At 54.9% G+C, this 13,328-nt stretch overlaps 1 protein-coding gene across 1 annotated transcript; it reads left to right on the top strand.

Moving 5' to 3' along the window:
- Nucleotides 1-6,224: 6,224 nt before the first annotated feature.
- MOB3A (MOB kinase activator 3A) lies at nt 6,225-10,153 on the top strand (the record flags this gene model as incomplete). Its single annotated transcript, XM_084250707.1, has 3 exons — nt 6,225-6,645; nt 9,154-9,356; nt 10,124-10,153. 3 exons carry the CDS (start codon nt 6,225-6,227, stop codon nt 10,151-10,153), a joined length of 654 nt encoding a protein of 217 aa, XP_084106833.1.
- Nucleotides 10,154-13,328: the final 3,175 nt, after the last annotated feature.

Here is a 13,328-nt window from a genome sequence, read left to right as displayed (position 1 = left end):
TCCCACATGGCGCGCAGACCTCTCCTGCCGCCCGCTGCTCCCCTCAGCAGTGTACTTCGGTCCTTCTGCCTGTTCTCCTCCCCGCTCTGGCTCTGGTGAATCCGCTCACCCTCCCGCGCTTCTGACTATACCCAGTGCTCGCATAAATAATAAATAAATAAATAAATAAATAAATAAATCTTTAAAAAAAAAAATACTGTGTGTGCTCCACAGATTCACCAGCTCCTCCCCCAACCCCGGCAACTACTAATCTTTTTACTGTCTTCCCCCTGCCCTGTCTTTTCCAGAATGTCCTTTCAATCTGTAACCCTCAGATTGTCTTCTCTCATTGAGCAATACACATCTAAGGCTTCTCATGTCTCTTCATGGCTGCATAGTTTACTTTCTATGTGACCCTAAAGGAACGTGTCTGTCGTCTGCATCTTTCGCGAAACCCAGCCCACTGTTCTCCCGTAACAGGCCTCCCTAATAACTCACAACCCAGATTTTAAGTTTGTCACTCTTTCTGGCTCAGCAAAAGCAGAGAGGTTATTTTAATCCCCCAGGAGCCTTGGGGAAGTACTGTTTCAGCTTTTGAACTTTTCGGTGACTCCTATTCTACACATTTAAGGCTGTCAGTTTCGTACGTGAAGATGCCTCTCAGACAGCTCAGGTCTGGAAAGTCAGCCATTAATCATCTTTCCGGGACCTCTTCTCCCATCCCAGTCTTCATAAGATGGAGGTTTCACAAAAATTCCCCAGGCAGCCGACTTGGAACTTGGGTTTTCACTGGGAGCAGTTTTAGACATGCCCCAGCTGGTGTTTCTGATTTCCTGGAATTTTGAGGTTCAGATTGCTTAAGCAGAAAAGGGGAATCTGACTTCAGAAACCAATTTTGGAAAAAGATACTCATGCCTGTGCTTCCTGAATCCCAAAAGAGACATTTGGGGCGGGTCTGGGAAGTGGCACCCTGGGTGCTATAGGGTATGGAGCAGATTCCCTGGCTCCCACCCACTCAGTACCAGGACCACCCCCAATATGACAACCACCGATGTCCCCAGATACAGCCCAGTGTCCCCTAGGGCAGTCACCCCGATGAGTCCCACAGCTGGAGCTGATATAATGGGTCACTCTTCACAGAACCCTAGAGAGAGTGGGGTGCTAGACGGCCTGGCCACAATGGCTGTCCCCCCTCCCTTCCTCACTGGGGTCGGTGACCAGTCAGGTCCACATCCTGAGGATCCTGATAGTAAAAGGAAGCTGGATGGCCAGCAAGGAGAGTCTGTGCGGGTCTGGAGTCCCAACACATTTCTTGTGTCAGTTAAACATGTCACACCGTCTCCTGAAACCTTGGACTGAGTCACCCTTGGCAGGAAGTGGGGTTTTTCTTGAGTGGCCACAGCAGCCATTAGAGACCTCACACATTCCTCTTTCCTCTCTGAGGTAAACTGAGGCAGAGGCAGCCTACTGGGAGTTCCTTTCTAGGATGTAGAATTATCTGCTGGTGGGTGCACAGCAGCCAGGGCCCCATCTTGTCCTGTGGAATGTAGGTGTTGGCCGGGGGGACCGCAGTTCCAGTCCCAGATCCACCTTTTGTCTCTGTAGCTGCGGTACTCTAGGCCCCAGGAGGCCCCTCCTGTGCCTGGAGGCCTCTGAGTTAGCCGCAGCCTTCACATCCCCGGACCTGTGGCTGCATCGCCCCATCTCTGCCTGTCGTCACACAGCTACTTCCCTCTGCTTTAGCCCAAGTCACCCTCCTTATAAGGACAGCAGTCATCGCATCTGGGCCACCAGCCTCCAGTGTGACCCACTGTCGCTGAGCACGTCTGCAAAGACCCCTTTTCCAAACCAGTTCATATTCCCAGACATGTCTTTTGGGGGGACATGACTGAACACACCACAGGGAGGTGGCGAGTGACTGCTGTTGGGCGTGATGTGTCCCTTCGGGGTAATGAGAACATTCTAGAATTTGAGGTGATGGTGGTATATGCTATTGATTTTCCTAAAAGTCATTGAGTTGTGTGCGTTAGGAGGGTGGAATTTCTGGCCCCTGAATTAAAGCTCGAATTTAGGCTCATGAGGAGAACTGGAATGTGAAAGCTCCCTGACAGCTCCCAGCCTGGCTCGGCTTCTCCTGTCTCCCACTGTACAGGTCACAGAGCCTCACCCAGAAAACAAAGATGTGGGTGCAAAACAACAGCAGACACCCACAGGTGGGAGCCACCTCCACGTGTATCCGGCAGCCTGACTGGCAGCCTCCCTGGGGAGCAGCCCAAATGTCTAGAAATAAGAATCTCCAAGTGGCAGCAGCTCCGGGGCACAGACCCTGGGCCAGAGCAGGGTTTTGCACACTGATCTGGAACCTACAGGGCCCACCCCTGAGGTTGGGGCTTGCCCCTAGCCTCCCCAGCCCCCCAGCTCTGGGCGGCAGGATGTAGAGGCTCCGGAAGGAAGTGGCAGTGGGGCGGGAGCTGGGCTGCACCCCAGCAGGGAGGGTCATGCGAGTCAGGGAGTCAGGTGGAAGCTGAGCTTAGAGGAACTATGTTCTATTTTGTTACAGGGGAGGGCGGGGTCTGGGGGAAAGGGCGTGTGTGTGGTGGGGCAGGGAAATTTGTCACCTTTTGTCAGTCTAGAAGTTTCTAAACACCACACACATCTCATCTTCAGGAGCCAGGCGCAGCCTGCCCACCTCCCTTTCACCGGACCTTGGAGGAGCCCAAAGAACAGAACCCATAGACGGTACCAGGACACGGGGCAGTGGGAGGGGCCTCCTGCCACTCTCCCTGGAACAGGTATTGTTCTTGACAGAAAACTTTGCTTCTGATGGAAACTCCCAGAAGTTTTAGGAAAGCATCGCTTCTGTTTAACTCTGTATGTGTATCCTCCCGCTTTCTAAGAAAGGAGGGCAGACGAAACTTTAGCCCTCTCCCCCATCCTGCCTCAGCTTCTGGAACCATCCTGAGGGAGTCTGGCCCAGGGGGCAGAGGGATGTGAACACAAGAGTGGTCAGCTGCCTGGCAAGGTGGGGCCATCTCCTTGTCCCTGAAGTGCCTATCTGTGCAGGTTGTATCACCTCAGGTGACTTTCTTGGAGGTTCAGAGAGGCCCCAAAGTAAATAGAAGGCCGCCATAGATGTTTTTGCATTTCCCTTTGTGCTGTGGTTCCCAGTGGCTGTGGCTTGTCTGTGAAGTAAGTCACAGGTCTGGATCTAGGAGTGAGGTGGGCAAGGAGAACCACTGGTGGGCTCTGGCAGCAGCCTGACAGCAGCTCCACTATGCGAATGGCTCCCCTGGTGGGGTGGGCCCGCGGGCACCTATGTGTGGTGTGGGCCTGCACTGCCTGGCCCCAGGGATGGCCAGAGCTGGAGACAGGATAGAGGCAGTGACTGCTGAGTGCCATGAGGTGCAGCCCCACTCGGAGGGTAACCAGCGCTGGATTTGGAGTAAGAAGGCAGATGCCCCAATAACACGTGGCGAGTTATGGAGGTGCCTGTTGCCAGCTGTGTGGTCTGGGACACTTAACTCCTACTAACCCAGGGAGTCGGCCCCAGGTTTGCCCCTGCCCCCAGCGGGACCGGCTGATATCTGGGGACACCTTGGTTGTCATGACTGGGGTGTTCCTGGCATAGAGCGGGTCCAGGGATGCTGCTCAGCCCCCCTTCCACCCCCCCCCCCCGCAGTGCCCCATCCATGTGCTGGCAGTGCTCAGGGGGAGACATGGTCTGGGGCTCAGCCTTCCCACCTGTGCAGGGGACTCTGCATAGTGCCGCCAGATGTTGACTGAGGTGGCAGGAAGTAACAGTAGCGGCCAGGACCCTGTGATCAGCTCTGGGGCAGGAAGTGAAGGTGCTTTGCTCCGGCAACGCCACAGTGCCCTCGCCTCCGAGCACAGGTGCTGGAGCTGCGTCACCAGCGGGCCTCACGCTCAGGCCAACCCTGAGAGAGGTACTAGGCTAGGTGGCCACGGTGTTTTCCCAGCTGCCACATGCTCCTCAGTGGCCACCCCCGCTCTTCCAGCCTCCGCCCCTCCTAGTTTTATCTGCTGTCCCCACACCTCGGCCACGCCCAGAGCATGTGTTCCACTTCCCTTTGGCCAAAATTTCTCTTGGGTGTTGGCATCAGGGTGGGCATTCTCTGTGGGGATCACACTCGGCCCTGTGGGGGGTTGACAGGGTCCCTGCAGGAGATGTGACAGGGAAGCAGTGGTCAGAGTGGTATGTGGCCCTGAGCCCCTACATGTTGGAAAAGGTAGGAGAGGGATTCCCACTGGAGCCCAGAGCGCCAGCCTGCCCACATCTGAGCCAGCCAGAGACCACGTCGGACTTGGGCCTTCTGGAACTTGGTGATGATACAACTGGACTATTTCGGGTTTTTTTTTTTTTTTTTTTTTTTAAGATTTATTTAGTCATGCATACAAGAGCTGGGATGTAGGACAGAGATGAGTGGGGGTGAAAGGATTCACCAGAGACAGAGTGGGGAGCAGAACAGGTGGATCCACTGGAATACACTGCTGAAGGGAGCAGCGGGCGAGACAGGAGAGGTCTGCTGTGCCACGTGGGTCAGCTCCCTGGCCAGGGATCGAACTTGTGCTGCAGTGGCTGCTGATAACTTGATATACCTGAGACTTAACCCCTGCACCACCAGGGAGGCCCCAGTTGGACTAGTTCAGGCACTAGGCTGGTGGTTCAGCAGCGTAGGAGGCTCACATCCTGGACTAGGTCTACAGGGTGGACACCAGGCAAGACCCTCTAGTCAAAAGTCAAGTGAGGGCCTCCCTGGTGGCGCAAGGGGTTAAACACCACACTATGAAGCAATCCGCAGCCACTGCTGCACGAGTTCGATCTCCAGCACAGGGAGCAACCCACATGGTGCAGCAGACCTCTCCTGTCTCGCCCGCTGCTCCCCTCAGCAGTGTATTTCAGTCAATTTTTCTGTTCTGTTCTCCACTCTGTCTCTGGTGAATCCTCTCACCCCCCCATACCTCTGGACTGTACCCCAGCTCTCACCCCCAACACCTCTGGCCTGTATGCATTTATTATGCATAAATAAATAAATCTTTTTTTAAAAAAAGTTGAGTGAGCACCAGCGATTTAAGCAAAAAAAAAAAAAAAAAGGGGGGGGGGCTACTATTAAATCCTAGATGGTTATTTATTAGATGTGGGTACTGACCTCGGGGCCAGGTCCGGGAGGGATTGTGGACGTCCACTCCCACTTCCCCTCTGAGAGGGCTTGCCCTCCCCTTGCTGCTCCTCGGAGAACTGTCCCACATAATGGAGGAAGAGGCTGAGCCCAAGGAGAAGCAGGCCAGGGAGGAGCAGGTGGGAGGTCAGGGTAGCCCATTCTCTGCTAGGCCTGGACAAGACCAGGGCGACCTTGTGCAGACTTCTCTTAAATGGTGTGCTAGAGTGAATGGTGCTCCCACAAAGTGCACGGGCCCCCTTTCAAAGTGGGGTCTTTTATCTTTGTCATCAGGATGGGAAGATGAGGTCACTCTGGATTTGAGGAGGGCCCAAGTCCGGTGCCTGAGGTGTCACACAGACACACAGGAGAGAACACGGACTCACCCCGCCCTGCTCTGACAGCCAGAGCATCAAAGCCAGGGGCCAGCCGGGCAGTTCCTCTGGGACCTCTGAGGGCGCTCTCTTTGGCCTCTCCTGGACCTGGGAGCACCAGCAACCCTTGGCCCCTTGGCTTGTCTGTGCCTTCTCCTGCAAGGATGTTTTTTCATCGTTGAATTGATTAAGGGCCCACCCAGAAAATACAGGATGAGCGCCCATAAGAGCCTTCACTTGGTCGCGTCTGCAAAGACCCTTTTTCCAAATGAGACCCGGTTCCTGGGTGCAGGGACGTGGCTCTCTCTTTATGGAGACCAGCACACCACCTTCTGTGTCTCCCTCACCCCGTGCACATCCCCGAGCGCCCTCCACTGTCGCAGGGCTCTCGGGCAGGCGGTCACGCTGCCGGGTGTCAGGGCGCCGTCTCGTCAACTTCTGTGCGGAGGCTGCCGGGATGTGCCACTGGGCAAGCTGTCCACTGGGGAGCCAGCTCCTTTGGTGAAACTCCTTACGCCCACCAGCCCTGAGAAACCTCCCACATGGCCTGCTCGTGCTTCCAGAAAGCTTACACTTAACTCGCTCTGTATTCCCAGCGCTCGGGGGACCCAGGGCCGTGACACTCCCGTGGGCCCGACTCTCGCGTCCTAGGGACTCCTGCGGCTCCACCAGGGCCGTGCAGGCAGGCAGCACCATGTCCAGCCCCTTCCTGAAGCAAGTCTTCAACAAGGACAAGACCTTCCGCCCCAAGCGCAAGTTCGAGCCGGGCACCCAGCGCTTTGAGCTGCACAAGAAGGCACAGGCCTCGCTGAACGCGGGGCTGGACCTGAAGGTGGCCGTGCAGCTGCCCGCCGGGGAGGAGCTGAACGACTGGGTGGCCGTGCACGTGGTGGACTTCTTCAACCGCGTCAACCTCATCTACGGCACCATCAGCGACGGCTGCACCGAGCAGTCCTGCCCCATCATGTCGGGCGGGCCCAAGTACGAGTACCGCTGGCAAGACGAGCACCACTTCCGGAAGCCCACGGCACTGTCGGCCCCCCGCTACATGGACCTGCTCATGGACTGGATCGAGGTGCAGATCAACAACGAGGACATCTTCCCCACCAGCGTTGGTGAGTCGCGGGGCCGGCGGCAGCGGCGGTGTGGCTAGTGGCCGTGGGGGCCACGGGCCCAGGGGCACCGGCCGGGTCAGCTTGCTCCTTAACTTTGAGTAACTGCTCCTGTGGGGTGTGATCATGTGTTGGAGAGCCCAGCCTCGCACTGCTCAGCGACATCGAGCGCGCTCACGTGGCTGTGCAGCCCTCACCTCTGCCTCATTCCAGAACCTCCCCAGAAAGGAGCTGTGTCCACATCATAGTCTCCCCTCCCCCTCCCCCAGCCCCCGGCACAACGTCACTTTCTGTCAGTGGCTGGGCCTGCCCTGGACGTTTCTCGTCTGTGGACTCATACTGTGTAACCTTCGGTGTCTGGCTTCTCTCTCTGAGCATCGTGTGTGCAGGGTCCCTCCCGTGGGCACGGGTGTCAGAGCTGCCCCCCTTTCCGTAGCTCAGTGATGGTCCTCTGTGGGAAGGGACACACTTGCTTTAAGGATCTTGAGAGGGGAGAGGGTTGTGGCTGAATCCAAATGTCACTGCAAGGGTGCTTACAAAAGGGAGGCAGAGGCGACGGAAAAGAAGCCACGAGTGGTGGGAGAAACAGGAAGGGCTCACAGGCCAGGGACGCAGCAGCTTCCAGAAAAGGCAGGAAAAGAGTCTCCATTGCCACACCCCTGGCGCCTCCAGAAGGACCGGCCTTGCCTACATCTTGACTTTGACCCCAGGAGCCCGCGTCGGAGCTCCGCCTCCAGAGCCATCTGAGAGCGCGCCCTGAGACCCACATGGAGGTCACCGTCACCCCGGGGATGGGCCTCTGCACACACCCTCGGGAGCCGCAGGCCCCTGGTCTCTGATGGGCCTGACACATGCTTGAGTCCCTCATGAGTGGGGCTCACGCCAGCCAGGGCAGAGGCCGTCCTGGAATCGGCGCTTTGCTGTCAGGTTACTGGGGCCTTGTGGGGCCCTGACTCCTGTGTGTACACATGCTCCCTAAGTCCCCCGGCTCCTGCGGGGTCCACACTAGAGCTTCAGAGCAGTGGCTGCCGATAGCTTGATAGCGCTATGACTTAACCCCTTGTGCCCCAGGGAGAGCCAAGGCACGTGCTCTTGACCAGTAGGTTATCCTGTTAGACCAGGAGTCTACTCTCCACGGGGCTGGAGGTAAGTCTTCCCAGCTCTGTGGGCCAGGGGGCTTCTGCCTCTACCACTCAGACCTGCTCCACAAGCCATAGCGGACACCATGCACAATTTATGTGTCCTCCAGCAATTGGACACCTACTGAGAAATGCGTCCTTAGGTGATTTCCTAGCTGGACAAGTGTCATGGCGTGTAGTGACATAACCAGGGTGGTCCGGCTTGCTGGGTGGTGGAGCCTGCTGGGGCCACCATCGTGTGTGTGGTCCATTGGTGACATAAACGTCATCAGGTGACACTGACTAAACAAGCACACAGCCTGTGTTCCAATAAAATTTTATCTATAGGCCTCCCTGGCGCCTAGGGGCTCAGTCTCAGCGCTATCACCACTAGGGGCTGAGTTCAATCCCTGGTCAGGGCGCAGCAGACCTCTTTAACCCTCCGCTGCTCCCCTCAGCAGTGGATTTCAGTAGATCCGCCTGTTCTATGCCCCACTCTGTCTTTGTGAATCCTGTCACCACCACCACCCTCCCCCGCCCTGACCTCTGGCCTGCATCCCAGTTCTTTTTTTTTTTTTAAAACTAAAGATTGATTGATTGATTGATTGATTTATACAAGCACTGGGTTCTGTCAGAAGCGCGGAAGGGCGAGAGAATTCACCAGAGCCAGAGCGGGGAGCAGAACAGGAAGACTGTGAAACACACTGCTGAGGGAAGCAGCGGGTGAGACAGGAGAGGTCTGCACGCCATGTGGAACCCTTGCCGGCGGCTGGGGATTGAACCAGCACTGCAGAGGCTGTTGGCAGCTTTGCGGCCCAGCATTCAACCATTGCACCACCAGGGGAGGCCCAGCATCCCAGTTCTTGTATGCATTAAAAATAATAATTAAATTCAGTAACAGGAGAAAAAGCCCCAGTAAGGTGTACACATTGTGAGACGCGCATCCAGGTGAGAGCAGTGTGGTAAGAACACTCAATGGGGAGAGAGGGAAAACCGCCATTAAGCGAAAACTACCAAAAGGCATAAGATCGGTTTTCTGGGCTGTTTCAGTCTCTGAAGACACAGAAACCTAACTGGAAGTATGCGGTGCACTGAGGCTGGAGAGCCGGATATGAGGGGCACTGAGCAGGTGCAGGCAGAGGCCGGTGGGGCAGCTCTGCCTTCGTGGGCAGATGGGCTTTGCCCGGCCCTGGCGTGGAGTGGTGAGGGTAGGAGAGGGCTACTCCCTCCTGGGCCAGGCTCCACGGAGTGCGCAGTGGTACAGAGGCTATGTGGCCTCGGACTCTCTACCAGGCCTGATGAGTGCACCCCACCCTTGGGACTGTGGGGCGGGGGTTGTCTCAGAGCCCCAGGTAGTCTCCCCGCAGCGCTGACTAGCCTGTTGTCTGTCCAGGCACGCCATTCCCCAAGAACTTCCTGCAGGTGGTGAGGAAGATCCTGTCGCGCCTGTTCCGGGTGTTCGTGCACGTCTACATCCACCACTTTGACCGCATCGCCCAGATGGGCTCCGAGGCCCACGTCAACACCTGCTACAAGCACTTCTTCTACTTCGTCAAGGAGTTCGGCCTTATCGACACCAAGGAGCTGGAGCCACTGGTGAGATGGGGGGCGGTCTCCAGGGCCAAGGCACCCGACTCCTTGGCCTGCCCCCAGCAGCTCTTGGCAGAGTGAAGCTAACCATTGTTGTTTAGATTTGGGCCCAGATTTATCAAGTGATGATGCTGGGGTGGCACTGGGGTGCCCTCAAGTGGAGTGGCTCCCTGCTTTCCGGGGCTTGGCGTTCAGAACACACCCACCAGGGTTGGTTTTGGTTCCTTTTGCGCCTCATCCCTGCGGGTACCCCCAGTGTGGATACCCTGAACCCCACCAAAAAACTGAGGCCTCTGCTTCCTGGGCTACCATGCCCATGGGACCAAGGAGGCCACCCTGCTACCTGCAGGGCTGGGGCGCTCCTTCTAGCAGGCTGGTTTAACATGAATCTCAATATATTATTTACAGAATACTTAGATTTGTTATGTAATTTTGTTTCTTTGCCATCACTGTGAGTATCTTCCTGTATCAGTTTTTTTGTATTTGTTAACCATCTCTTGGGGACAGATCTCCAAGGCTAGGTCTAAAGGTGATATTGCAGGTACTCATTTCTATTTCCAAAAGGCTTTCCAGAAATATCCTTCTGGCATCTGAGCAACTGTACAAGGTGGGATCAGTCTGTAAATAAAGGTTTATTGGCAAAGGCACAATCTGGGTTTTATCACCTCAGGGTAGACTTGAACCCCCAGGCATGTGAAGATCACACCCCACTTTCCATAGGGTGTTTCGATCACCCTTCTTGTTGATGCTGATGTCCTACTTGCTCTCAACAGAAAGAAATGACCTCACGGATGTGCCACTGAGCCTCTCACCGCGTCACAGCAGCGCCAGCGCCGCCAGCCGGGCCTGCTGTTCTAGCCAAGCATCTGCGAACTCCACATTCCTGCTGCTGAGATGCTCCCCGAGCAGCCCCAGGCCTGCTGTAAGCCCCGCGTGCCCCCAGCCCTGTGCTGTCACAGAGGAGATGAACTTGAACTCTGTAATTCTGTTTATTGTCCACCACAGGGAAAAACCCCTTTGTTTTTAAACCATTTGCATTGCCCACACCTGTCCCTACTGGCCCTCGTCAACTGCCCCTGCCCAGCGCAGCAAGCACGTTGCTCCCGGCAGGTGTGTTTCTGAGAGGTACGACTATCCCTCCCTCACCTCTTCCTCAACCCAGTTCCGCTGCCTCAGTTCCTCCAAGGTGTTTTTGCCTGTCTGTGCAGCCATCCTGGACCCAGGTTTTCACATGTCATGAAAGACATGTCGTCAGGTAGTCTCATGTACAACTACCCTGAGATATTAAGAAAAAAGAATTTTTACTTCTATAAGCTGGCCCACCCGCACCCCCATTCTGTTGTGAGCGACACAGGCCAGCTCTCCCACAGAGCTCCTCTCCTCCCAGGGCTGGGAAGCTTTGCCGTTACCTAAAGTTTACTGGGCTTGGCCTTTCTTCAGATGCCTCTTACCGCTAAGTGGAAGTCTTATGTGTGTCTCTATCCCAGTGGACAAAGGACCAAAATCCCAGAGTGCTGTGCCTCTATCAGGCCTTGGGTGATGTGACTGGGGCTCTGCAGGCACTGGGCCACACTAGTGACCCCAGAAAGCCATGTGGTACCCCTTCAGGCTCCCAGTCCCCTGCCCTCCACCGCCCTACTCTGGCCCTACTCTGGCATCATCTGTGACCTCTCAGACGGGTGATAGCCTCTGCCTAGGCCTGCCTAGGCCTGCCTAGGCCTCTGAGTGCCTCAGAGTCCGCGATGCTAGAAGAGGAAAGTGTCTGCCTGACATTGAACAAGTGCAATTAGCGTGACCTTAGCTTGGATCCTTCTAGAGCCCATGGGTCCAGCAACCCCACCCCCCCTCCATGGGGAGATGGACCCCAAGGACTTCAGAGAACCATCCTGTCAAATGTAGCTCTTTTTAAATGCAAAGCCATGACCAAACGCCATGACCACTGTGTCCCCTCCGCCACCCCAGGACCCTGCCATTCCTCAAGCCTGGCCTGGTTGGGGAAGGCGTCAGGGACAACTGGGGCAAGTGAGTCCCCTGTCGGATCCCCAAGCCCCTTCTGCACCCATAAGTATCTCCACACAAACATCATATTAAATACCGTATGGCCACAGATGCTTGTCATCATTTCTGGTTTTCTGACCTCAGGGCATGTCCTCGCGGTTGTCACCAAGAGGTGAGAGAATCTTAGCTGCCTCAATGGTCTGTGGCCCACAAAGCACCCTGAATAGATAACCAAATGCACAAAATACAGGTGGGGTTAGAATGCAGCAGGGAGGAGGCTGGGGCCATTAGGGCCAAAATGACAGACCCATGGCAGCAGGGAAGACATGGTGTCCAGAAGGCGCCCTTGTCACTCCCACATCCATCGTGAGGGTTACTTCCCACACTCGTCAACATGATTTAACTCTGCCTTTTTCTGTTAAAAAGATGTTTCCAGAAAACCTTGACATGAGTGCAGAATAGATTCAGAGGGAATCTACAATCTAGAAATGGGAGTTTTCTATTCCCGCCATCAGTGACTCTATCTTCAAACACACCATTAGCTTAATGGAAAACTCGTTTTTTATTTCATGTGTGGAAAATGTGATGCATTACTTACTCTCAAAGATCCCTTTCAGGTAAAACTTACTGGTTCCAGGACCAACAGAATTTGGTCTTCGGCAAAACAGGTTTGGGCCTGTGCTCCAGGTGCAAAGCAGAGCCCCCAGATGGGCAGCCCTGGCGCCTCAGCCTCTGTGACTTCCTGCCCCTAGAGGGCGTGCTGGCTCTGTGGAAAGAGAGGGATTTTTTTTCAAAGTGAGTTCCACCTGACCTGGACACACCCTCTAAAGAAGCCTTTGTTGGCAAATGCACTACAAGGACTTTCAGGACCAGTTTAAGAATTGGGAGCTTATGGGTTTTATGAACCAACCAATTTGGGACCAATTTGTTTGGTCCCAGCTCCAGCCTGGCCCTGGGACCTGCAGACATGCCGCCTTATTTGGTAAAGGGATTTTGTAGATGCAATTGAATTGAGGATCCTGAGATGGGGAGGATTCTGGATTCTCAGGGGCCTAATGTCTCTTCAGGGAGGAGGAGGGACAGAGGTGATAGCTTGATAGTGCCAAGACTTCAACTCCTTGTGCCACAAGGGAGGCCCCTAAAGTTAGAGCAATTTTAATATCTGGTAATATAACATCAGTATTCTGCAGTGTTACTGTGTTTATAGTCTGTGACTATTCTAAGTATATATTCCAGGTGAGCCTTAGAATTATTTAATTTTAGGGACCTCCCTGGTGGTACAGGCGGTTGAGTGCAATGCTGTGAAGCTGTCCACAGCCTCTGCAGGGCCGGTTCAATCCACGCCGGCCTCGGAGCAACCCACATGGCGAGCAGACCTCTCCTGTCTGGCCCGCTGCTCCCCTCAGCAGTGTGTTTCCTCAGTCTGCCTGTTCTGTTCCCCGCTCTGTCTCTGGTGAATCCTCTCACCCTCCTGCGCATCTGGCCTGTACCCCAGCTCTTGTATAAATAAAATAAATCTTTAAAAAAAAATTGTTTAATTAAAAAAATTGCCTCTATAAGTTGGATGAAATACTAAATCTGGAAAACAGCATGGTCATAGGTCCCAAAGAGCCCCGTGTATCTCAACACTTACTCCAGGCACATCTCTCTGTCATTTCTATCATGCACAGTTTTTTTCCCTCATATAATTTTTTTTTTTTTTTTTTTTGTGGGACCCTTGCTGGTGGCCGGGGAACGAACCAGCACTGCAGAGGCTGCAGGCAGCCTCGCAGCCCAGCACTCAACCGCTGCGCCACCAGGGGAGGCCCTCCCTCATATAATTTAAAAAGTTGAGATATGTCACATGTCATAAAATTTACCATCTAAAATTGCACAGTTCAGGGGCCTCCCCGGTGGCGCAGTGGTTGAGCGCTGGGTTGCGAAGCTGCCCGCAGCCTCTGCAGTGCCGGTTCGATCCCCGGCTGCTCCCCGGCCACCGGA

The sequence above is a fragment of the Talpa europaea genome, assembly GCF_964194135.1.
Source record: "Talpa europaea genome assembly, chromosome: 12".
In the NCBI taxonomy this organism is placed as follows: Eukaryota; Metazoa; Chordata; class Mammalia; order Eulipotyphla; family Talpidae; genus Talpa; species Talpa europaea.
This window is presented reverse-complemented; position numbering and strand designations above follow the sequence as displayed.